Here is a 26,785-nt window from a genome sequence, read left to right as displayed (position 1 = left end):
GCACAGCAGGGCCACGGGGATCGAGCCTCACCGCCCGCCCAGTGACACGGAGACGCCTCGCACTTTCCTCAAGCCTCCATCCCACAGACCCCGCGGAGGTTACATCCGTGTGCCTCGTTACTAACCCGGACCTTAGCTGAACATGCATGAGGTGTCAGACACATCAGAAAACAATCCTCCCCGTACTCGAACTGTGATCAGACACAACTGAAGATACGTGGGTCTTTGCGGTTCATATTTCATAGGATGTTAAGTAGGATACGGAATATGGCTGAGCACTAGTCACTCAGGCTTGTGAATCTAGTGACTCAGGACCCTGAGATCTGACGATCAGGATTCAATGGCAGACCAAGCAGAAAAGAGATTCTTGTCTCCAATTAACCATTAAAAAGCTGGAAGTGGAGGTGTGGCTCCAGTGACAGAGCACAACCTAGAGTGAAAGTCCAGTGCGAGTACAAGGCCCCGAGTCCAAGCTCCAGAATGTAAGGACGGGGGAGACACAGAGACTGTTATGGCTGACTAATAATAACACCACAGTCAAATGACTTACCGTTTTGTTTAAAACGCTAAGAGAAAAAAATTGTGACCCGATGCTAGATAATGGAGTAATAAATCGTAGGCTTGATCTCCAAAGCAAATACCACCGGATAAAATCAGTCTAAAGAAATGCATCCCCAAATTTTAATTTGGGGAGGTAGTCAATGGGTGAAAAGGGGGTGGCCTCCTCTGAGCGCCGACGGGAGGAAGACGCCCCGCACCTGCAACAGAGAGGCTGAAGACGCCCCGCACCTCCCACAGAGAGGCTGAAGACGCCCCGCACCTCCCACAGAGAGGCTGAAGACGCCCCGCACCTCCCACAGAGAGGCTGATTTTTTTTTAAGAACAAAACTAACGGTCACAGTAGGCAGTGGATTGCGGCCTTGGCAACACTATCATCCTTTAGCCCTTTCAGGAAAGAATCTTTTAAATACTATGCATTTTTTTTTTCAAAATTCTTAACAGACTTGTCCTCTGATGAGACATTGCCTGATTGGATCCCAAAGAGGAAGTAGTCTTTAGAGTTCAAAATGCCAGCCGCTGGACGGGGCAGCGTCCCCCCCCCCCGCGTCCCCCCCCCCCCCCGCGTTCCTTCAGTCCCTCCCACTTCCGTGGTCTGGGGTGAGCCCTCTCAGGAAGAGCGTCTCCCTCTTCCATCCCAGCAGCCCTCAGGGAGGCCGCGCTCTGCGGGCAGCAGGCTGCTGGCCACGCTGGGCTCTGGGGAGTGAGTGGCTGGGGCGTGAAGAAGGATTGAGCCATGGGAGTAAATGTAGCACGGACCGATCTCCGCACCCCACACCCACTCACCGTGGGAGCCCGGGCGCGGCCAGGACCCCCCTAGACCTCCCCTTCCCGATGAGATGCGAAGGTTCCTTTCCAAGGGTTGCTTTGGTAAAATAAGACCTACGAGACCTGGTTCCAAATGGCTTCCCGCTTTGGTTTTGCTTTTGCCATGTGTCTCCCTCTTTTCCCCAGAGACTCAGGAAGCCTAGGCTTATGAGCAGACCTGACAGGGGCAGAAGGCGGCAGGAAATTGGGTGCTTAGGAGCGTAAGGGTCAGAGCCCAGCGAAGGCTCACGTCACCTTGGTGATGGGGACAAGGTTGGAGGCAGCCTTTGGGGCGCTGAATGACAGCGCAGCTCCTGCCTTAGCCTCCGCTGGGGACGTCTGAGTGGGAAGGCAGGCCAGGCCTCGAGCCCACAAACTCAGCCTCCAGCCGTCCCAGGGTGGGGCGGCTCCTCACTGCTCATCCCCTCTCCCACGCGGGAGCGGACGGCCGTCACGGCTCGGACGAGGCTGACGGGCGGTCCTGTGCGCGCGCGCAGCCTCCGGAGCACAGCAGCGCATCCTCGCACGTTCGTCGCTCTTCTTCCCATCCCTTCCCCCGGAGCCCATTTGATCTCCGCACCGGAGTCTGTGTCCTCTTCTTTTATCTACCTGAAGCTGTCCCCTTTGCTCTGAGTTCTGGCTCTGCTCTGCATCAGTATAGCACGGGTGTGGTCTCCATGTGTCTGACTGCGCAGCAGGCGCGACCCTGCAGCGGCACAGCACTGCCCGAGCTCGGAAATCGCAGTGATCACAGACACAGCAGGTAAATGAACGGGGAAGAGCAGCAAGACTTGTGCCCGCTGGCCTTCTGCCAGTCTTTGCTGGTAACCGAGCAAAGTGGACAGTCCACGTCTCCTCTAAAGGCCCAGGATCCATGCTCTGCTGCCAACCATCTAACAAGCTCAGAGGTGAAACAAGCTCAGCGGTGTTTTCACGAACGCTCGTGTGGAGTGCACTGGAAGCTGCCAGCCAGATGGGGCCTCACGTGGTCAGGTGACCTCCTCGGCGAGACCACGGTCAGCGTGAGCAGGCCTCCTTCCAGTGGACCAACCGCTCATTCCTGACGCACCACCACGCGACTGAAACCCAGGTGACCTTCCTGCCGGGCTGTGCACCCTGTGAACAGCGGCTGTGAGGAGCGCTCTGGGGAGAGCCCTGGTCTCCTGCCTCCATCCCCAAAAGGCAAATTCCACTCAGCGGCTCCAGCCATTTCCTTCCTAACGCGAGAATTCATGGGACGAGAAATCCCAGAAATGTCTAGGAATACAAACATCCCCCAGCACGGACCACGGGCTGCAGCCTCTCCCCCACCGCAAGACGACTCCTTGCTTTTGTCCTTATTGTGATTCAAAGACCGGTTTCACGGAATCTAGGAACTTGCGAGACTGTAAAAAAAAAAAAAAGATGTTATACGGTTTCATATCTATGCGTATTCTTAATGCAGCGTAATTGAGGACTCCGCGATTGTCTCGGGGAGGCCACCGCGTCAGCTCTGGGAGGCGATCTTGTCTGTGTGGTGGGTGCGGAGCTCTGGCTTCGGGCGCTGTCTCTTCCCGCAGAGCCTCCTGACCCCGCTCACGCCCAGCACTGTTACTTCTCATCCAAGCCCAAGGCTACCATGCGGGATTTATCTCATGTCCTTGGTGTGATGATCTATACTGCTATGATCTTGAGGCTTAACAAAAACGGCACTCGGGGAGGTGTTCGGCGCTCACCTGGCCTCCGTGTTCTTTCTCTCCCCTTTTCTTCTCTAGGTCGTAAGTTCAAAAAGTTCAATAAGGTCCGGGTGGTCCGTGCCCTGGACGGCGTGGCGCTTCCTCAGTCCGTGGGCCTCCCGAGCGAAGGCCCGGCGCTGGGCCAGAGGATCACCTTCTCACCAAGCCAGGAGGTCCAGCTGATGCCGTCCCTCATCAACCTGCTCATGAGCATCGAGCCCGAGGTGGTCTATGCGGGACACGACAACACAAAGCCGGATACCTCCAGCTCCCTGCTGACCAGCCTGAACCAGCTGGGTGAGAGGCAGCTGCTGTCCGTGGTCAAGTGGTCCAAGTCCCTGCCAGGTAATGAGCCCGGAGGTGGACAGACTGTGGTTGAGAGTGCCCTCCCGTGGTGGTGGTCCCATGCGGTGTGAAATAAAACCCACTCACCTGACAGACCCTAACTGCACTCAGAGCACAGTGAGGCTTCCAAGGTCAGTGAAGAACCAGAATCCCTAAGCCTAAGTCAGTCATCTGGAGGTGGCCAAGTGAACCTCTGGTTCATTATTTCCTATGATTTACTCCCAGCAACGGGGATTTGGCCTGTGATTGCCAGGGGCACACTTCCCTCGTCTTGGGGGGGGGTGCTGCGCTGGCTTCCCTGGGCGCGGCTCTCCGGGAGTGAGGTGGTTGAGGAGTTACAGGATGACACTCCTGGTCACATCTCAGGACAGTGAGGTGAGGGAGGGGCATTGAGCTGGTACTTAGAAATACAACCCTCCCCCCTTGTATTTTCTCCAAAAAAATCACATTCTGTTTGCATCCGTAATATCCTTATACTTTCTGGAGACCAATTTATTTTTCTAATATCTGATCAAGAATTAAATGTATTATGTCTTTTTGGTCACCAAGTAAATTCAATGATTTTTTTTTTTATAAAAAGAATTCCTGTCCAATTTGCCTTAATACATTTCTTGGTTATTATTCGTTTTCCTTGAAAGGTTTGGAATATAATAGATGAATTATAATTTAATTGAACATTCAAGGTTATACAAAACAGAAAAATAGATTCCTGTTTATTGAATCTTTTTTAAAAAATAAGCATTGCGCCAAGTTAATGAAATCCAGTATTCTAATGGAGATGAAGTAATTTTACAGAAAAATCCAAAATGCCCAGTCCTTATCATCTTTATTCTAGTTAAAAGACCTTAGACAGGTAATTTTCTTTCTATTAGAGAAGTTCTGAATATTTAAAACTTGCTGTGAGGGGTTATTAAATTTGATAGACCTTTACTAAGCAAAATGTCATAACAGCATTGATAAATTATGCTATTTTAAAAAATGTGTTTTTAATTTTCTAGGCTTTCTCTTATTTAGAAATAGTGATTTCTTTGTTGATTTTGGTCACATCCCTTTTGTTTGCATTTTGGAGGTTCTTTCTTGCTTAAGAGTAGACAATATGCAATTAAGAAGGTATTTTATTCACTGTGCATCCAAGCTCAGCTTTTAAACACAGTTATAAGTTCAGATTTTTTTTGACTCTCATGTAACCTTAAGAAAGAAAGAGAATTTTTACATTGAATTTGGGTGGCAGCTTTTTTTTATGTTGCAAAATGTAATTTATGTGTATCCTTACAGAACAACATGGGTGCACACGGGGCGCATCCATTCAGTAGAACAGGGAAGCTTGGCATTGCCCACAGGTGGTGTGGCCTGAGCTCCTGTGGCGTCACCACGGGCGGCGTGGCCTGAGCTCCCGTGGCATCACCATGGGCGGCGTGGCCTGAGCTCCTGTGGAGCCATGCTTCTTCCTCAGACTGCATGAGTCATTGACGCAATGGTCCCTGAGCTCCAGTGACAATTTTGGCCTCTGAGAAAGGCCCGGGAGGAACACGTGTCATTAGCTATCCCAAAATCCTGTCGGCTGACGTGAACCAAAGCCACAGTTCCTGCTCCCTGAGCCAGCCAGCCACCCGCTATTAGACGCCAGCAGTGTGCAAGACCTAACCATTGCACCATGCGGGGAGAGTGCCACGCCCGAGGCTGGGCTCCTGGCGTGGACGTGTCAGCCGCGAGGCCGGGGCTCCTGGCGTGGACGTGTCAGCCGCGAGGCCGGGGGTCCTGGTGTGGACGTGTCAGCTGCGAGGCTGGGGGTCCTGGTGTGGATGTGTCAGATGCGAGGCCGGGGGTCCTGGTGTGGATGTGCCAGCCGCGAGGCCGGGCTCCTGGCGTGGACATGTCAGCCGCGAGGCCGGGGGTCCTGGTGTGGATGTGTCAGCCCCGAGGCCGGGCTCCTGGCGTGGACGTGTCAGCCGCGAGGCCGGGGGTCCTGGTGTGGACGTGTCAGCCGTGAGGCCGGGCTCCTGGCGTGGACGTGTCAGCCGCGAGGCCGGGCTCCTGGCGTGGACGTGTCAGACGCAGTGTGTCTGGCATCTGGGAATCGTGTTTGCACACAGAGAACTGTTCTGGCGTTCGCTGATGACGTCGGGTGAGGCTGCTCGGGGTGAGAGCTGGGTCTCTGCCTCTGCGCCTCCGAGTGCAGCGCCCAGGGGCTGCCTGTGCAGGATGCCCTGTGCCCCCCCCCGCCCTCCCCCCACGCCTCTGTGGGCCCCCCCGCGCCCTCCCCCCACGCCTCTGTGCCCCCCCACGCCCTCCCCACATGCCTCTGTGGACCCCCCACGCCCTCCCCCCACGCCTCTGTGCCCCCCCACTCCCTCCTCCCACCTCTGTGTGCCCCCCCACTCCCTCCCCCCACGCCTCTGTGTGCCCCCCCCCGCCCTCCCCCCACGCCTCTGTGGGCCCCCCCGCGCCCTCCCCCCACGCCTGTGTGCCCCCCCCGCGCCCTCCCCCCACGCCTCTGTGCCCCCCCACGCCCTCCCCCCACGCCTGTGTGCCCCCCCCCGCGCCCTCCCCCCACGCCTCTGTGGGCCCCCCCACGCCCTCCCCCCACGCCTCTGTGCCCCCCCACACCCTCCCCACATGCCTCTGTGCCCCCCCACGCCCTCCCCACATGCCTCTGTGTGCCCCCCACGCCCTCCCCCCACGCCTCTGTGCCCCCCCACGCCCTCCCCACATGCCTCTGTGGACCCCCCACGCCCTCCCCCCACGCCTCTGTGTGCCCCCCCACGCCCTCCCCCCATGCCTCTGTGTGCCCCCCCACGCCCTCCCCCCACGCCTCTGTGGACCCCCCACGCCCTCCCCCCACGCCTGTGCCCCCCGTGCCCTCCCCGCACGCCTCTGTGGACCCCCCACGCCCTCCCCCCACACCTCTGTGGACCCCCCACGCCCTCCCCCCACCTCTGTGTGTCCCCCCACGCCCTCCCCCCACGCCTCTGTGGACCCCCCACGCCCTCCCCCCACCTCTGTGTGCCCCCCACGCCCTCCCCCCACGCCTCTGTGTGCCCCCCGCGCCCTCCCCCCACGCCTCTGTGTGCCCCCCCACGCCCTCCCCCCACGCCTCTGTGTGCCCCCCCGCGCCCTCCCCCCACCTCTGTGTGTCCCCCCACGCCCTCCCCCCACGCCTCTGTGGACCCCCCACGCCCTCCCCCCACGCCTCTGTGGACCCCCCACGCCCTCCCCCCACGCCTCTGTGTGTCCCCCCACGCCCTCCCCCCACGCCTCTGTGTGTCCCCCCGCGCCCTCCCCCCACGCCTCTGTGGGCCCCCCCACGCCCTCCCCCCACGCCTCTGTGTGTCCTCCCACGCCCTCCCCCCACGCCTCTGTGTGTCCCCCCGCGCCCTCCCCCCACGCCTCTGTGTGCCCCCCACGCCCTCCCCGCACGCCTCTGTGGACGCCCCACGCCCTCCCCCCACGCCTGTGCCCCCCCGTGCCCTCCCCGCACACCTCTGTGTGCCCCCCACGCCCTCCCCCCATGCCTCTGTGTGTCCCCCCGCGCCCTCCCCCCACGCCTCTGTGGACCCCCCACGCCCTCCCCCCACACCTCTGTGTGCCCCCCCCGTGCCCTCCCCCCACGCCTCTGTGTGCCCCCCCACGCCCTCCCCCCACGCCTCTGTGTGCCCCCCACGCCCTCCCCCCACGCCTCTGTGTGCCCCCCACGCCCTCCCCCCATGCCTCTGTGTGCCCCCCACGCCCTCCCCGCACGCCTCTGTGGACGCCCCACGCCCTCCCCCCACGCCTGTGCCCCCCCGTGCCCTCCCCGCACACCTCTGTGGACCCCCCACGCCCTCCCCCCACACCTCTGTGTGCCCCCCCGTGCCCTCCCCCCACGCCTGTGTGTCCTCCCACGCCCTCCCCCCACACCTCTGTGTGCCCCCGTGCCCTCCCCCCACGCCCCTGTGGGCCCCCCACGCCGTCCCCCCACGCCTCTGTGTGCCCCCGCGCCCTCCCCCCACGCCTCTGTGTGTGCCCCCGCGCCCTCCCCCCACCTCTGTGGGGCCTCCACAGCTCCCCCCACGCGCCTCCCCCCATGCTGCTTCCCCTGCCGGAGCCCCCTCATTCCCAGCGTCTTCCTCTTCACTCTGGATGGTCTTCCAGAACCTTCCCTGGTCCTTCCACGTCTCTGCTGCACTTGTCAGCCGGACTGGTCGTGCTGTGCTCTGCTTTCTGTCCACCTCGCGGCCACGGGCGTCTCTGTTATCTGTGCGCCCGGCGTCACGCCCGTCACTGGGTGCTGAGGGGCGGCTCAGCACAGGCAGGGTAGTGGACGCTTGGACTCCCAGCGCGCTGGAGAAGATGGAGGCAGGAGGCTCATGGGTTCAAGGCCAGCCTGGGCTACATAATGAGACCTGTCCAAAAGACAAAAAACAAGCAACTTCTAAGTACAGGACTGATAGGGAAGTTTCTATTGTAAGGGCTGTTGCCTTAGGTCATTAAAGCATCCTATCCCTGTTAGTAAACGTACGTTGGAGACCACAGAATGGTATCAGAACTTTTCTTTTTTTTTTTTTTTTTTGGGTCCGGTCGTGGGGCCTGGGCGCTGTCCCTCAGCTCTTCAGCTCAAGGCTAGCACTCTACCACTTGAGCCACAGCGCCACTTTTGGCTTTTTCTGGTTATGTGGCACTGAGGAATTGAACCCAGGGCCTCATGCATGCAAGACAAGCACTCTACCACTGAGCCACCTTCCCAGCCGGGTATCAGAACTTTCTACAGCCTTCAAGATCCATGCTTGTGTGAGATCCCACATTATGTGTCAGAAGCTGCTGATTTCATATATCATCTAGTTATATAATACATATAAACAGTGTTATATATGACGCTCTGTCCTTGTTTACACTCTCTGACATTTTGCTTTTGGGGGAGCATGTATGAGTATGTATATATATATATATATATATATTTTTTTTTTTTTTTTTTCTTTTGGTCTGTCATGAGGCTTGAACTCAAGGCCTGGACACTGTCCCTGAGTTTTTTTGTTCTAGGCTAGCTCTCTACCACTTGAGCCAAAGTGCCACTTCTGGTTTTCTGGTGGTTAGTTGGAGATAAGAGTCTCCTGGACTTTCCTGCCTGGGCTGGCTTTGAACTGCAATCCTCAGATCTCAGCCTCCTGAGTAGCTGGGATGACAGGCGTGACCACCTGCAGGGCCCCATCCTGCATTCTTTATCCCCACCCCTGAAGCAAGCGCAGCTCACGGTGAATCTCCTCTCCTGTATGTTCTTTACACTTTTTAAAAGCATTGAGAACCAGGCAGCTTCTTACCAAAGTTTTCTTTCTGGAATTATCAGGTCAAATCACTTCAGATATAAGGGTATTTTTCATACTAGTCACTAAGTACAATTCATGGTCATCTGCTGCATCTCTGTGTGAAGGTGCTCCATTTTCTTCTCACATCCTCTGAATTTTCCTGATTATCACCATGGGAATCTGTCCTCAGTGTTCCTTCTTTAAGTATAAAATAACGGGATGCGATCACAGTGCGTGCGGACACTGCACTTCAGCACAGGTGTGGAAGCCCCGGGACACCGTACAGCTGTTTATCACAGGGAAGGCTGCTAGGAGCTAAGGAGAGGGATTTTCTGAGTTTTGTCTGTCAGATGGAAACAGACTTCTGTGTGTGTGTATGCACGTGCACGTGTGCGTGTGCGTGTGTTGCCAGTCCTCAGTCCTAGGGCTTGCACTCAGGGCCTGGGCACTGTCCCTGAGTTTCTTTTGCTCAAGGCTACAGCTCTACCACTTGAGCCACAGTGGTACTACTGTTTTTTGTCTGTGTATTTGGTACTGAGGAATCGAACCCAGGGCTTCATGCATGCCAGGCAAGCACTCTACCACTAAGCCACCTTCCCAGCCTAGAAATATACTTCTTGTTAGCAATATTGGTAACTGTTTTTTATATGTTAAAAATTGTCCTTTATGTTACAAGCATTCCTCTGTTTCATGTCATTAACAGTCCTAGAATGCGAAAACAGAAAAGCACTGGTGACTCATGGCCGCACTCCTAGGGAGTCAGGAGGCTGAGATCTGAGGATCATGACTCAAAGCCAACCTGGGCAGAAAAATCCATGAGTTTCTTATCTCCAGTAAACTACTCAGGAAATGCTAGATGTGGCACTGTGGCTCAAGTGGTAGAGTTCTAACCTTGAGCAAAAGAAGTTCAGGGACAGCACCCAGGCCCTGAGATTAAACCCTGGGCCTGACAAAACAAACAAAAACCGGAAAAGAAAAAAGACAGAGTACAAAGTGAATGTAAATATAAACAGTCTATTTTCAAATAAAGAACAATTAAATTAAAAATTTCAAACTAGTAAGAGATTAAAAGGCAGCGTGAAAAAAACACTGAATAAATTGTGTCAGACACTTAAATACTGTAAAGTACTTTCTTTTGAAGGACATAAGAGTGAGCGAAAGTAGGCCTGGTACAGTAGCTCATGCTTGTAATCCCAGCTACTTGGGAGGCCAAGATTAGGAGGATTGCAGTTCAAGGTCACCACAGGCAAAAAGTTAACAGACCCCACAGCAAGGCCAGGACGGAGGTGCCTGCCCGTCATCCCAGTGGAGCCTGCGGCGGCCTGAGGCCACTGTTGGGCAGCAGCACTGAAACCTAGCTGAACAACGACGGCTAAAAAGCGGTTACCTTCCAGCGCCCGTGCCCCGTCTTCTAGTCATTGTGCCTTCTAGTCATTGTGCGTGCGTCTCTTCCACGGATTGGTTTCGTGTGTGTCATCTTCCTACCCCCAGTGCACACGCGCAGGTCTCGGTGAAGGGGTGTTGCATGAGGGAGGGGGGAGGGGCGGCGGAATCACCAAACAGATTCCCCAGGTGCCGCTGGGCTCCGCGTTCGGGCCGCCCTGCTGATGAACGTCTCCTGATTCTGGGGAGAGCAAACACGGCCTTTCTTACAGCTGCCACCACCGAGTCCCAGCCGTGTGGGCGAACAAGGGACTGTCATGATGGGTGCATGGCCTGAATTAATCCTTCAGTGATCCCGCAGGTTTCCGGAACTTGCACATCGACGACCAGATCACGCTGATCCAGTACTCGTGGATGAGCCTCATGGTGTTTGGGCTGGGCTGGCGGTCCTACAAGCACGTCAGCGGGCAGATGCTCTACTTCGCGCCGGACCTGATCCTGAATGAGTGAGTAGTGCCTTGTGGGCTCCGGGCCCACGCTGGCAGCACGGGGGCGTGCCGGGGCTCACGCTGGCAGCACTGGGGTGTGCCGGGGCTCACTAGCAGCATGGGGGGCGTGCCGGGGCTCACTAGCAGCATGGGGGGCGTGCCGGGGCGTGCCAGGGCTCCCTCCAGTCGGTGGTCAGCACTCGCACGCTGGGCATCCTTAGTGGTGGAACTTTCCAAAGGCCCCTCAGTATGACCTGCCATCTTCACGCACCTCACGCTCCACCCAGAGCTTCCCCAGGAATCTGCAACCATAGCTGTTCCTCTCCTTTTCATGTGCACTGTGGTCGGAAGTGGCCTGAGATCTCTCATTCTTCAAAAACATAGCAAGATATACACTGAAAGCGCGTGCTGGTGGCTCACGCCTGTCATCCCAGCTGCTCAGGAGGCTGAGATCTGAGCAGCACAGTTTAAAGCCTGCGCAGGAAAGTCTGAGGCTCTGATCTCTAATTAATCATCAAAAATAAGCCAAAAAGTAGAGCTATGGCTCAACTGGTAGAGCACTAGCTTTGAGCCAAAAAAGCTCTGGGACAGAGTTTAAGCTCTGGTCCTGAGGTCAAGCCCCAGGTTTGGCACAGAAAAAAAAATGTCTCAATACCCTGAGCACAACATTAAATGCTTTCTTTACCAAGTTTAGTTTTAGGCGTTGGTATTAATGAAATAATGAAATAAATTAGAGATGGCTTTGCTTGAAGTATTGACTTACCTTCAAAAAGCAAAAGCACTGAATGCCCTCCTGCAGGAAACCAGACCGGCGGCTTACTTCCAAAATGTTTCAAGAATCCTAGCCGCCCCGAGGCCGCCACCCCGAGGCCGCCACCCCGAGGCCGCCACCCCGAGGCCACGCTCCTCCGGCGCCAGAGCCTTGCTGGTCACTTGGGGCTTGCTTGTCCTCTGTGCTCTTGCATGCCGCCGGAACCCCCTCCCTGTGCAGGGCACCGGAAGCTGTTCACCCACGGGCCTGTGCAGATGCGTGCACACACAGTTACACACATCCGTGCACGTGTGTTGCCAGGGACACATGAGTGAATAAGTACGTCCTTCCTCTCCACTGTCACCTCTGCAACTCTGCCGCCATCTTCATCTCCACTCACCTCCTGCACCTCTATCTTCCTCTCCACTGTCACCTCCTGCGCCTCTGCTCCAACTTTCACAATCCGTGGCCTCCATCATTAGTGCCACACAGTGGAATACATGAAAGATACCCGAAATTCCGAATGCCGAGCTTGCTTCCTAGTGACAGCAGACCCCTCAGCCCCCGAGCAGTGCTGAGCAAAGTCTCTCCGCTGGCTGAGACGTGGTTTCCTGTGGCTTTCTCCCCCGCGTGCTCGCGCGGCAAGGCAGCGCATGAAGGAGTCGTCGCTTTATTCCCTGTGCCTCACCATGTGGCAGATCCCCCAGGAGTTCGTCAAGCTGCAGGTCAGCCACGAAGAGTTCCTCTGCATGAAAGTGCTGCTGCTGCTGAACACAAGTGAGCGAGCACGCGTGACGCGGAAACGGACACGACCTCGACGCTGGGCGGGAGGGGATGGGGGACCCGCTCTAGACGCTGGGCGGGAGGGGATGGGGGTCCCGCTCTAGACGCTGGGCGGGAGGGGAGATGGTGAGGAAGGCCACTCAAAGCTAGCACCAAAGCCAGCTCTCCAGACCCCATCCCCGCCAACCCCAGGCTGCGCATGGTGACACACAACTGTCACCCCCGCCACGCGGGGAGCACACACAGGAGGAGGTGGGGCATACACATGAGATCCAGCAGCCCTTCCCGCAAATCCCTGTGAGTCACGGAGAAACAGATTCTTTCCCCATCCCAAAGGGTAAGTAAGTGTATGTACAGCGGGAAGCTGGCAAAGGAGAAATAGATAACTACCAAGTTCAGCTCCCTATTTGTCAATAAGAACGATCACACAGAGCTCCAGGAAGAGGTGGCTTCTTACCGCTAATCCCTCCAAAGTGACACCAAAACCTTGGGCAAGGCTTTGATTAAGAAAGTGTTAAGAAAAATAATTCAGGGAAAAGTTATTGTTCATGTTTATCAGTGAGGGAAATGTGGGCATTGTTTGGAAACCTAAAAGAGGTGTCCACGTTTTGAAGAGATAATTGAGGGAAGAGATCAGAGGTACATGCACATACGTGTAGACGTACAGACAGGGAAATCATGCTTTTTTGCTTTAAAGACAGGGTATCACTCTGTAGCCCAGGCAGACCTGAACCTTGTGATCCTACTGCTTCAGCCTCTTGAGGGATAAGATTAAAGGTGTGTGCCACCACACCTGGAATTATCTTTTAAAATGAGCAAACATTTCCTGTTGCCATACTTTCCTCCAGAGAGCCCCTTCCATTCCGGACCTCAGCAATTAAAAATTCAAAGCCCAAAGCTTAGGTTTTCCTTCATGTGTATGAGTAGCCTTTCTTAGCAAGAAGAGTGGAATTCAAGGATGCATTAGGGTGCATATAATACATAGGCTTAAAATTTTTTTTAGTGTATTTCTCTTTGCTAAGCACATATTGTTGCCTTTAAACTAAGTGCACTTCATTACAGAAATACTGCTAAGGGTCAAGGTCTTAAATCCAGCAGCTGTGTGACTTTGCTGTCCACCAGCTGGTTATCACTGCAGAGGAAGTTCACATAAGGTTGCAGGTTTTTTGCTTTTCTGTTTTTTAAGTGCAGCGAATTAAGAAGTGCAGCAAGGAAGTCAGGGATGGGGCAGTAAAGTTACTGGAGAAAAGGAGAAGGGAACAACAGAAGGAACTAGAAGGTTTGGGAGAAAAACAAAGGTGGAAGGGATTCTGTGGTGAAGATCCCAGGGTGAGGAGTTGTGCCTAAGATCTGAGGAGCAGCACGGAGATTTTAGAGGAGAGAATCTGAGCCATTCACTCACCCCCTAATCTGGCTCAGCAACATCCTCATGAAAACCAACCATGAGTACCCGCCACCACCGGTACCCTCTCATGTCAGGAGCTGTTGAGCGCATCCGTAAATTGTGATTCAGAAATGAGAACCACAAGGATTGGAAGTGAAAAGTTTTGAAAGTGGCATTTTCATATATCAGAAACACAAAGGTCTTTGCTCAGATTAAAAACAAGTATTTTTTTTAAAAACCTAAGTGGGTGGATATGAGATATTTAAATAGCCCATAGCTTTCTTTCCATATTAGCAAGAAGGCATCACAAAATGGGATGAAGAAACTTAGAATGCATCCACACAAAAAAAGTGATAAACTTCTGGGGATAATCATCTAATGCCCAGTCACTGAGCTTCGCAGGACAAGGGTAAAATGTCCCAGAGAAACCCAAGATCTAGCTGAGCCTGCTGTGTGGTAAACGTCTAACACCACTGTGACTCGCAATTGCCTTGCTGCAGTTCCTTTGGAAGGCCTGAGGAGTCAGAGCCAGTTTGAAGAAATGAGGTCCAGCTACATCCGGGAGCTGATCAAGGCCATCGGCTTGAGGCAGAAAGGCATGGTGCCCAGCTCCCAGCGCTTCTACCAGCTCACAAAACTCCTGGATAACTTGCACGACGTAAGTACCCCCGTGCCGGATACCATCGGCCCTTCCCTCACTTTCACATGTTCAACGTGAAACCTGCTCGGTCGGTATTCTTCAAGTCCCGTGCTCTAAGTGTGTTTGCACCGCACAGCTCGATGGGCCCAAACATGCTCCTGTTGCCTGGTATCTGTACAGCTGAGGAGCAATATCCACAGGAATTGGGGCACAGTTTCTACAGTATGGTCCAAAGTGTTTCTGCTTCAAAATCAGAAAAATAGCCAGGCGCTGGTGGCAGGTACCTAGCTATTTAGGAGGCTGAGATCTGAGATCTCGGTTTGAAGCCAACCCTGGTCAGGAAAGTCTGTAAGACTCTTACCCCTATTAACCACTCAAAACAAGAAACAAAAAACAAAACTGAAGTGGAGCTGTGGCTCAAGAGGTAGAGCTCTAGCCTTGAGCACAAAAGCTCAGAACAGTGCCCAGGCCCTGATTTCAAGCCCCAAGACTGGCAAAAAATAAAAATTTAAAATTACACAAGTTCATGAATATACACTAACAGCAAAAGTATGGATGGAATGACAAATAACTGCCGACAGGCAGTCAGAAACTACGTATCAAGAGCTAAAATCTGCATGCTTTCCAAATTTGTTTTTAGGCTTTATCTTGAAGAAATAACTAGGCAAGAATTTGAATTCTTTAAGTTCCTTCTGGGTTGTTTTTGGTTTCTTTCCCCTTTGCTATGGCAAAGCTCCAGAGGTGCCCAACACCTTAACTATATTAATAAAAGAAGATGTGTGGTTAGATATGTGGCTAGTCAAGACATATTGAATACAGACTTTTATTACCGTTGGGTTCAGAAATCACATTAAAATGACAGTCAAGACATAAAAAGCTATCTACTCACCAGGTCAAATTCCGAGGGCCTAACGCTTGAATTATGAGCAGACTGTCAAGATTACAAGCTATTTGAGTAAAGCCTCTAAGATGAAAAGCAGAGAGAAAAATAAGAAGGATAAAAAGTGACTTGAAGGATAAAGCACCAGTAGAGAACAGAATAAGATCTGTAAGATCTTCAGAAAAGTAAAGAATAGCATGGTATCCAAGAAAGGAAAATAGAAAAACACTCAAAAAAAAAAAAGAGAGAGTAATGGCACAATTAAATACAGAAGAGACACTTAAATAATTAAGATGTACAAAATGTAAAGGAAGTGAAAATAATTTTAAGATCAAATCACGGAAGATCAGAAAGAGATACAAAGTCTAGAGGATTAATCTTGGAGTCCTATGGTCCTATGAATAATAAAATTCCAGCAGAGAGAACAGCAGAAAATCGAGGAAACTATATAATAATAAAAGGTGTTGGGGGCTGGGTGCACACAGACAGAGCCCCAGCCATGCTTGATTTTATCACCATGTGAGGCTAACTAAATGTGAAGCCATACTCAAAAGTAGTTAAAGTAAAAACATGGGACAGAGGCAGTGGCTCAGCCTGACCAGTATAAGTTCCTTAATTCAAATCCCAGCAATGCCAAAGAATAAAAAGCCATTGTGGAGGAAGGACTGGGGCTGTAGGCACCACACCACTGAACCAAAGAACATTATTACAATGCATCAGCATCCTAGGAGTGAGAATAATACCTTGAATATACCATGCACAAAGCATATGCAAATTATTAGCACTTGGAGATCCTTTTTGACTTCTGAGTAGCAACAATGGAAGCTGGAAGACAGTGGGACAAGGCCTACAGAATGTGATGGCAAAGAAAATCTTCAGCCAAACCATCACACAAGTATAATGGCAACGCTGTTTTCCTATTTGCAGTCTCCTGAGAGTCTTTTCTTAGATGCAGGCTTTTTCAAGAATTACCTTAGGATGTTACAATGAAGTAATTAGAGGAAGAAGAATCAAAATCATATTTTGGCACAAGAGCCAGGCAAAACTGTCCTGAGTCTAGATTGGAGCTATAAAATATATCAAGGGGGAAATGGAACTGGTAGATGTCAGTGAGTGTAACTGTGTTAAGATGATACCTTTAAGCCAGGTGCCAGGGGCCCATGCCTGTAACCCTAGCTACTCAGGAGGCTGAGATCTGGGGATCCTGGTTAGAAGTTAGCCCAGGCAACGAGGTCCATGTAAACTACCAAAAAAGCTGGAAGTGGCGGTGTGGTTCAGGTGGTAGAGTGGTAACATGGAGCAAAAGAAGCTCAAGAACAGTGCCCAGGCCAAGTTCAAACAGGATTGCACACATGTGTGTGTATGTATGCAGACACACACACACACTCACACACATAGATGATACTTTTGCATTGCTGTCAGAATTTATCGATGACGGCAATAAATGTGGAGGAAACAAAACATGTAAGAGAGCTCTTGCAAAATAAAGCCATATAAGAAAGGAAGTGGGAATCAAGGACAAGACAAACCTAACATAAACGTGTAGTATCAATACTAAAACTGTATGGCAAAAAATTCATTCGAGATAGAGATATGTGTCAAAAACACTGCCCACACCCCCAAATCATTCAGAGTAGCTGTGTGTGGGAAGCCGGGATGAGAACAGAGCTGTGGGTGTTTCTGCTGCCGCTTCTTTTGGTGTTCTGGCTGTGCCGTGTGACTTGTGAAATTAAGTACGTTGGACTCCTTTGACAAAAATAATAGATTGCGATTCATTCTGTTGGGTTACGGACATAATAGTCAATCTATTGTTATATGAATGAAAAGTGATGAACGAATAGAATTTCTGAAATAACTGCGTTTTGAATGTATGTGTGCAGTAGTTTGTGTGTTTGTGCATGCCCACACATCTTTAAAAAAAAACTTGAAAAATGCACCAAAATATTCAACTTGGCTACCCTGTGGAAATACAGGCAACGTTCATTGCTTTACATCTTTCGTATTGCTGGGCTGTTTCACTGCGTGTAGATCATCGTTCTAGGTTTCTCTGGTGGGAGGGCAGTGGGAGAGTTTTCATTTGGTAGAGGAAGAAACCTCTTGACCAGTTAATTCTAATGTTAGAAAAAGAGGCTATGCCTGGAGAGCGCATGAACTCACTGTTTTCCTTCCCGTGTTTTCCCCGCTTGCCAACGGCAGCTGGTCAAGCAGCTTCATCTGTACTGCCTAAACACGTTTATCCAGTCCCGGGCGCTGGCGGTGGAGTTCCCGGAGATGATGTCAGAGGTGATTGCGGCACAGTTACCGAAGATCCTGGCGGGAATGGTGAAGCCGCTCCTCTTTCACAAAAAGTGACCGCCACGTTTTCCCTCCCAAGGAAAAGAAATGAAAATTCTGCGGCATGTCCTTTCACTGCGGCGAGGGTGAGGATGGTCCCGAGGTTTTGTGAAACCTTCTGAAAGCCTTACATTTCTAACATATCATACTGTGTACATTTATGAGGAAAAAATGTGAGATTCGAATTTTCTTTTGTAAAGGAAAGTTAGGACTTTTAAAGTGTATTTGTGTACCTATATTTTCTTTTAGAGTTTACAAGATTGATAAAATTCTAAAGTTGATGGTTGAAGCAAACTATATATTATGCATATATATCGTTTAGGTGGAGATTTTTAACTTTTGCTTCTAACAGATCTCCGTTAGAGGGGGAGAAAGCCTTTACATTTTAAATAAAATGTTATTATACGTTACTTCCACATCGATCCCTTTGTCTCCCTGGTTATATTTCCAAATTGGAACTTGGAAGAATGAGCAAGAGTTAGAACATCTAATGTTTTAACTAGATTTTCTACAGCAGTTTTAATGCAAAAAAAAATGTAGACAGACTTAAAAAAATATCATAGAAACTGATGTTTCCCAAACCAGAGCTAGCTCCCCGCACAGCTCATTTGTCATGGTCAGAGGTCCAAGGATGTGGGCAGATCATTGAGACAATGCACCTGGGGACTTGCTAGGTTTTTTGTTTTGTTTTTAAACTTTTTTTGGGAAGGGATTATCCTCAAATATGATGTGAATAGAAAACGGTGTCTACAGTTCTATGGCAGAGGCAACCCCTGACTGCCTGTGGCATGTGGAAAACTTACCCCGTCCTGATTCTCTCCTCTTTAAAACTAGTGTGATATGGCCTTCCCCCTAGAGGATGCTTTTGGTCAGAGCTATTAATAACATCTTCCCAAAGCAAAGAAGAGAAGGGGGACAAGGGAGGCCGAAGGAGGGAGGGAGGGAGAGGGAGGGAGGGAGGGAAGGAGGGAGGGAAATGCTCTTTTCTTTCTCCAACAGGTGAATCTCAGGTTCAAATGTCTTGAGTGCCTATTACCCAAGTCTAAGAGAGTTGCTTCAGGGAATTCCAGACCGTGGCTTAATACAGTCAATTACAGTGGCATAAATAAAACACATTTCACTTCACCATTTGAACTGAAGATAGACATAATTTTCTACAGCAAGTTACTGGACAGCCCTTATCTAAAATGGCCACCATACACACATATCTGTGTGTAACAATGCCTACATCATAATACATATATATCAAGTGAATACCTAAAATGGTTTATATCCATCTTAGGTATGGATACATATTATTATTATTTTTTGTTGGTCTGGGCCTGGGCGCTGTCCCTCAGCTCTTCAGCTCAAGGCTAGCGCTCTACCACTTGAGCCACAGCACCACTTCCAGCTTTTTCTGCTTAATGTGATGCTGAGGAATTGAACTCAGGGCCTCATGCATGCAAGGCAAGCACTCTACCACTGAGCCACCTTCCCAGCCCCATCTTAATTTTTTTTAATTCAAAGAAAATATTAGATGCCGTTTTTAAAAGAAATGTACCCTTGTTATCTCACAAATGTATATCCTTGTGCAGATTAGTAGATGCTAAAGAGGAAATTAAACTTTGAAAACATAGAGAAAAAATTTCCATGAAAGTTTCCAATTTCTTAATGAATCTCGAATCTCAGCCAGCAAATTACCTGCAGCTTGCTAGGTGCTGTGACGTGAGGGCGCTCTGCAAAAGCGAACGTTAAGTCCTTCAGTTTAAAAAAGAGTTAACTCTGGTGTTCCCCACACTGTGTTCTTGTAAGGCTTCCAAGACTACGGTTAACAGGGCTCCAGGCTTGGCTTTATCTGGCCTGTGTGGCAGATACACTGGGGAACCAGCGTCTCGTGCGCCTGGGTTGTAGCGCCGGCCGCGGTGCGCCCATGCTGAGGCCGCTGGCCGGAACGGAGGCCGCCCCTCCTGACCGGGCAGCGCCGCCGGCCCGGAGATGCCGCTCGCACGCCGCACCTTCACTGGTGTTGGCCTCTTCAGGGCCAAAGGACGTTCACATCCTCGCTTCACCCTTCCTAAGAGAATCAAAGCACGCCGCTTCCTCACCCACAAGCCCGCTTCAGTACGAGCACTCACAGCTACCTGATGTTTGAGTGAACTTAAAAAAAGTATCATTGCCTTAAAAAAATGGGGCCCTATCCTGGCTCCATCCTCCAAAATTGTATTTTAATTTATTCAACTTAATATACTCCTATCCAGCCATGCCAAACTCCCGCCATCGACTGTCTGCCAGAATTTCCCCCCTTCGGACACCATTTCCACACACCGCGCAGCCGACTTCACGTCTCGGCCGTGCATCTTTTCTGTAGCCTTCTCGCACCTTCCAGTGGCTTCTTCCCCCAGGGGTCATCTAGTGTGTGTGCACACGCGGCTGCGGGGCGGGGCACCTCGTGGGGCGGTGGGCGCTGTGCTTGTTGACTGACACCCGGGCAGCCCGCCCCGTGCTGGGGCGCAGGGCTCCGCCATGCTCGCTGCCTTCGCTCAGCAGCTCTGTGTTCAGGCCATGCGTCTCCGGTCTTGGCTCTCATCTCCGCAGCTCCGTCTTCATTTCTCTTCAGCGCTTTCACATTTCCCATCTTCTCATTTTTTTAACTGTGTTTTTTGTCTTCTCTTTGTTGGCCCTGGGGATCAAATCCAGGACGCTGCACTTGCTAGGCAAGCACTTTGCCGCCGAGCTTTACCCCAGCCCTACAATTCTCCATCTTCTTCCTGTGCTTGAGCTGTCGCTTTCCAGTGGCCGGAACATGGGAAATACAGGTTTTATACCTTAAGAACAATAATCTGTTTTCTGTTCCAAATTTTAAAACTGGCTAATGGAATATTATTTTTTTCCTCATGAAAAACTCCAAAAATACAGTTCTTATACTGAAATACTCCAAAGTCGTTTTGTGTTGCAAACCTCAATGTAAAAATGTTCCTTGTTTTCATCCAGCAAACACGGAGTACCTACTGTGGACAAAGAAACATAAGCTTTTGATTATTTAGAGCTGAAGAAAGGCAAAACTCAAGAAAGTTAGAGCGCACAATATTTGTTAAGTACTGACAATCAATGTTGAGTCTATGAATTTTCATCTGGTTTGATCACTTGCATATAACCGTACTGACATAGATGAGCTGCAGTGTAAGGATACTACTTTAAAATTAATATTGTCTTCAGTCAAATATCAGTAATTCATTTGAATCATACTGATGTGTATCTTTGTTAATTTAAAAAGGTGTGAATTATCCTTTCTTGCCCACAAATGTTATCCTAATAAAAGAGTTTTTAAAGTGTCCTCTAATCAAGTGTTAAGGGGATTTTCCGTCAGTGGGAAGGGCGGGTCACGTGGCGTGCGACACAAGCCAGGGTCCTCGGCCCTTCCCAGCCCAGCCGAGCATCTTCCAGGGAAGACAAGGAAATCTCATCCCGGCGTGACCCGGCTCTCATTACCCTGAATTAAACAGTAATTTAATAGTAGAACTCCTTCTCATCAGCACAGCGTTCTGTGAGAAATAACTTTCCCGACTCACTTCCTTCTGAGGGACTGGGATGTGCCATCACAGGATAAGCCTGTGGCTTCGTGACCTCATAGTGGCTCAAGTGGTAGAGCGCTAGCCTTGAGCTGAAGAGCTGAGGGACAGCGCCCAGGCCCAGAGTTCAGGCCCCACAATGGGACCCCCCCCCAAAAAAAAAAGAATGTTCCAGATTCTCGAGGGTCTACCTGGTCCCTCAGGTAGATGTCTCCAGTCTCCACGCCAGGGCTTAATATTGAAGGCTAAGTTTAAAGAAGAAAAAAAACGATCCCCCAAGAACATGACATGAAGAAATTAAGGTACCTGTTCTCTACATCTCCTTCCCCGACTTCTAGCCCTCTCGCTCCATCTCCGGGCGAACGTGAGCACCGGCCTCCTCCTGTGCCGCTCACCGCCTGGGTTTCTCTAAAGTCACAGAAGGATGTGAGTTGTGTGTCGGGAAATACTTGGTGGTGACTGAAATGCACTCTTGAGTGAATGGGATCGTCTACTCCTTACAAATGTTTGAACAGCGCTGAGCCCAAAGCAATTATGCCTTCCGTGTCAGGTACCAGATGAGTTGGGTTCTTACTATTCCAAGGCAAGGTGCTTTTTAATTGGACAAAACTGTGCCATTGTATATCTCTTCTTTAAACATTCCTCTTCAATCCCCTGAAACCGCTCAGGGACCCAGCACTACAGTGAGGTACTGAAGGAGGCGCTGACCGGGACTGGACTCCGCTGCTGACCTGCTGGCTCGACACGGAGAAAGTCCTGTAATCTCTTCACTAAGCCTCGCCCAACTCTCTCACAAGCAACAGGAAAGGAGACAAAGCAAGGCTACAGATACCCTGAAACAGTAACTACCATAATGATCTCTTACCTTAAGCCAAAGTTCTAGCTATCATCTGATCAAACTGCTGAGCCATACGCTCCAGGGAAACTAGGAATCTAGAGAACCCAGTTCCTTTTCTTCTATTACTAAATGCTCTGATCTGGTTGACTGATTTAAAAGGAAGAACAGAAGTATTTGATTAATTTCCTCTAAGACCCAAATCTGTTGAGCTTGAGACATGTTTCATGAGAATTCTCAAGAGCCTAATGTCATCCTTCCATTATGAATATCTAACAGCAGTACTGATCTTGACATTTTTCAAGTATCTCTGTGATATCTTGAATGGGAGACTAAGCTTTAGCCCCTCTAGAAAGCCATGCTACATACACACTACAGGCGTAAATTATGTTCATAGCGGAGTAACTCTGCAGACAGTACAGTAGGGTCACATGTAATGACAAAGCCATCAACCCAAGACTCATCTTCCCATCTACCCCAAGGATGGCTATCATAAAATCTCGCCATGCATTGATCTGGTCTGTCACCAGAGCGTTGGCCTGTTGCCATAACTTCTCAGCCTGTCGGCTGAGGTCAAGTCTGGTTGGGAGCAATTGCTCTGTATGCCCAAGAAAAGCCGATCCACTCAGCATTTGCCTGAGAAAAGCCGATCCGCTCAGCATTTGCTCTGTATGCCCGAGAAAAGCCGATCCGCTCACCCTTTACACAGATTTCAAGACAGAACATGAAGCTTTGAAATACTAAATACCATCGAAACCTTATAGTCATAGAAGCACTAAAAACTTGAAAAAATGTTTTTCACACTTAGAGACATCTCATTTTTTGTATCAGTAATTCAACAGCCACATTCCCCTGGAGAAATGAAATGGTCACGGGGCTCAGGAAGCAGTCTTTCTCTCTTTGCTGGTCCTGGGGCTTGAACTCAGGGCCTGGGCACTGACCCTGAGCTTCTTTGTGCTCAAGGCTAGCACTCTACTACTTGAGCCACAGCACCACTTCCAGCTTTCTCTGAGTAGTTTATTGGAGATAAGAGTCAGACTTTTTCTGCCCTGGCTGGCTTTGAACTGGGATCCTCAGATCTCAGCCTCCTGAGTAGCTGGGATTGTAGATGTTTGATACCAGAGCCCGGCAAGCAGACCTTTGTTATCCTCGAAGTGTGTGTCTACACGTATGGGTACTCACAGCTATTAGGTTTTAAATAAAATCTATACCGAGGTGCTTGAGTGAAAGTCACCAAATCCTACACTCTGGGCCCTTGCTGGACCAGGTCCTAAGTGACTTCAACGAACCAAACGTGTCTCACCCAGGCCTGTAGCCGTCCCCATCTCCTCCAGTCAGGGATGGGGAAATGCTTCTCAGTCAGCACCCTCCCTCCCTAGCAGCTGCCATGTATTTAGTGTCATGTTTGCTGGACCTTAAATCCAAAATGGAATAAAAGCAACAAAGCAATGGACTCTTCACCCATGCGGCAGACTAGCATTCACACCTAGTGCATGTCCCCAAGGAACAGGGACTAGCGTTCACACCTAGTGTGTGTCCCCAAGGAACAGGGACTAGCGTTCACACCTAGTGTGTGTCCCCTCTGAACTGGGACTAGCGTTCACACCTAGTGTGTGTCCCCAAGGAACAAGGACTAGTGTTCACACGTAGTGCGTGTCCCCACGGAACTGGGACTAGAGAGCTGAGCGTGGGTCGGATCACACCCCGTATTCTCACTCAGTAGGAAGCCCCCCGACACCACACGTGACCTGGACAACAGAACGCCCTGAGTGCTGAACGTAGTAGTTCACACCTGTAGTTCCAGCACTGGGGAGGCCGAGGCAGCAGATGGTGGGTAGAGCGGCTTCGACTGCAGTAACAAGCCGAGAGTCGCTCCTGTCAGTGGTTTATCTCTGCTCTGCTCTGCTCCTGCAGATATGCAAAGTGCAGGGCACGGGCCTAAGGTAAACAATGGCAGCGGGTTGCAGCTGCAGTTGCTTGGCTGGCGCAGGGAGTCCTCGGCCCTCTCCCCCAGCCCGGGAGGGGAGAGCACCGCGGGGCAGAGCTCGGGCGCCGGCGGGAGGCTGCGCCCAGGCCTGGCCACGCTTCCAGCAGCTGTGGAGCCTGGAAACTTGCAGAGCGGCTGGAGGAGTCCCAGAATGTCAACCTCGTTTGGATTTACTGGCTCTGGGGCTGTGTGTCACGCTGACCTTATTGTTAAGCACAGGTTTGTTTGCTTTTCCTCTCCTGGAGACCAGGGGGCGGCCTTCCTGCCAGGCTGCTGCAAAGCCGCCAGGGACAAAGGACTCCTGAGAAACGGCTGAGGCAGCTGAGCAGGTATCGCCAGGCCGCCCGGACCCCGAGGCAGTGTGACCGCGCCCAGCCACAGAGCGGGACGCGCAGTGAACGAGCACCATAAATAACTTCCAGGACATGCACTGCAGCTTATTTTTTATTGTCTTTGAAATTGCTCTTTATAGATCAACTCCAGATGTATCCAACTTGCCAAACAAATTATTTTAAATAAAACCCACTTAAATATGTTTCTCTCATGTCAGTTACACAGACACTTGGGCCCAGAGGTGCTGACTTGTCTATCGCTTTTGAAGCCAGGCTTTAAGCTTTCTGCCATAGAAAATGCTTTTTCCCCCCAGAGAAGTTTGCATTTTAAATTATCTATTTACCAGGCTTTTCTTTTAAATTGTAGATGTTTTGTTTTCTTGTTCTATTATTAAGACATATAAATTATTAGAAGTTGATTTGATATTTTTTGCAGCTCATCTTGGTAAATTCAAAATTTAATTTTTATAGCAAAATAATCAATGGGATCCTATCATAGCTTTCCTAAATGATGCTCTTAACAAGAGATTTGAGGCTATAATGAATACCATTATTATTATTGTTCTAAAGGCTTTCCAATTCACAATAAAAACGAAAAAGAATGAATACAAATGTGCCATGTTCTTGTTAAACCAGGAGTAGGTCCCTGCTGCTCAAATATAGGGTAAAAATCCTGCCCAGAATTGTCTTCAGTGTTAAGCGTGGTACAGCCAGGGTAAAAAGAGCTTCACATGAAAACATATGACTTTTGTTAAAAAAAAACTATCTCCCTTAGACCTCAGTAGTCTGCATTTTAACATTTTTGAGATGTGCATGGCAACAGAAAAAAAATAAGAACAGAGATTTTCATTTTTAAAAAGAAAATGAAAAAAACCAGACATGTTTTTACTGATGTCTGAAAAAAACCAAACGGAACCGAAGCACATAAAAGCCTTCTGTATTTTGGAAGGACTCTCCTTCATCATAACCGGTGTGTTCTCTCCAAAACTGAGCAACAGTCATGCCAGAACAATCCTTCACTGGGATCCCACGCTCTGCGCTAGGGATGTAGCCAGCCCGACCCGAGCCACAGACAGACACCTGCTCAGACACACTCGCGCACGGCTCCTGCAAATGGCGTGTCCTAATCCAACACCGTGTGGTTTCAGAAAAAGATCCACGGTCTCTGTCAGAGCCTGCATGTGACGCCCTGGCTCCTGGGGGACTGGAGACAAGGAACAAAGGGACGTGGTCCCTCTTCTGCACCTTGTGCGTGGTGAATGCAGACAGAAGCTGCGCCGTGACGATGTACGGAAACAAACCCCCAAAGCCAAGACTAGCCAAAGGCATCCCGGGAAACCCACAGATCACAGCGACCCAGAGGTAAGCACGGGTCTGAGGGAAGCCGAGGACCCGCTGGGCACGCAGACAAGGTTGGTGTTGTCTGAGGCAGAAAGTGGAGAGTGTTCCAGACAAATGAATCCCACGTGCACAAAGCGGACGCAGACACCGGGCAGACGGGCAGAGCGCTGGGTGCGGTCCAAGCGCGAGTCCCAGTCCAGAACGCCAGGGCGGCGAGGGCCATCAGTGAGCTAAGCACTGGCACGCGGCTCTTTATCCTAAGAACACGACCTAATTCACATGGGCATGCTAGAAAATTCTCTCACAGAAGCACGGAGAATGGAGTAGGAGACAGGTAATCTTGGAGACAGGAGAACATTTTTCAGGGTGTTGCAATCCACAGGGGGCGCTGGGTGATCATGACCCCTCGATGTTCCAGAACCCACCACTTAGCAGCACTGACAGAACAAGAGCGGACTCACAGCGGAGCCCGGGCCCAAGCGCAGGACCAGACCTCCAACGACGCTGCTTCTGTGCGGAGACTGCAAACGCCTCATCAGGAAAATACGAAACCTCACCAACTTCCACAGTCCCACCGCTCCAGACCACCACGGCCGACAGCAGGCGCCGAGACTAAAGGAGCAAGCCCAGCTTCCCACACAGCCTTCCCAGACGCCATCTTCCAAGAAACATTCACATAACAACAACAAAAACCCCAACCGGTTCCATTTCCACCGCGGATGTGGAGTTCATGAGCCCTCAAAGGAGCGGGGAGTCGAGAAGGAAGAGCCAGCGGCTGAAACGTGGGGAACCATCTGTCTGTCTGAGGACAGGCCATCCGCCCCTCCCTGTCCACGGGGTCGGGTGCCGCCCCTCCATTCCACTTCCACGCAGCGTCCTCTCCCGCCTCCACCGGCCGGGCGGCGCTGGGGGAGGGCAGCGCGGCCTTCCGTCTCCTCTCCTGGGCCGCGCCAGGGCTGCCGGTTACCTGGCCCCAGCCTAGCGCTGCAGCTTGCTTACGCACGCACACACACACGCGTGCGCCTGTTCACACACAGGCCTGCTCACGCATGCCTGTGGCCCCCGAGTCCCTCTCTGCCCTGGTGCTGCGGGCACGGTGACTTTGGTGACTTGACACTTGCCATCCCGTCCCGGCAGGCCCAACAACTGGGGGCGAGGTGTTTTCTCAGGGTCACCTGGTCCCTTCCCAGGAGCTGTGGTTCCCACGTGGGCAGAGTCCCGAGCAGGACGCCATGGGGGACCCGGGCATCTCTGATGTGTGCTACGGACACGACTCAGCGGGTGTAAATGCCCGCCGCCCGCCCCTCCTCTCACCTCAGGGCAGATGGAAGCGGGACCGTGCCATGGCACCCTCGTTTCCCCAAACCCGGAGCCCTCCACCTCCCGCCTCCG

General features: G+C 51.2%; 1 protein-coding gene across 1 annotated transcript in view; it reads left to right on the top strand.

Annotated features, from left to right (window-relative positions):
- Positions 1 to 18,200, top strand: part of LOC138809612 (progesterone receptor-like) — a 36,437-nt gene extending 18,237 nt beyond the window's left edge. Inside the window, exons 4-8 of the mRNA XM_069996339.1 lie at positions 3,120 to 3,425; positions 10,449 to 10,593; positions 11,973 to 12,103; positions 13,994 to 14,151; positions 17,210 to 18,200. Of these exons, the coding sequence (XP_069852440.1) occupies positions 3,120 to 3,425; positions 10,449 to 10,593; positions 11,973 to 12,103; positions 13,994 to 14,151; positions 17,210 to 17,365 (896 nt within the window). The 3' untranslated portion in view covers positions 17,366 to 18,200. The remainder of the gene's footprint in view (positions 1 to 3,119; positions 3,426 to 10,448; positions 10,594 to 11,972; positions 12,104 to 13,993; positions 14,152 to 17,209) is intronic.
- Positions 18,201 to 26,785: the final 8,585 nt, after the last annotated feature.

This window comes from Dipodomys merriami, unplaced genomic scaffold, assembly GCF_024711535.1.
Source record: "Dipodomys merriami isolate MVZ:Mamm:240054 unplaced genomic scaffold, mDipMer1.0.p SCAF_103, whole genome shotgun sequence".
Lineage (NCBI taxonomy): Eukaryota > Metazoa > Chordata > Mammalia > Rodentia > Heteromyidae > Dipodomys > Dipodomys merriami.
This window is presented reverse-complemented; position numbering and strand designations above follow the sequence as displayed.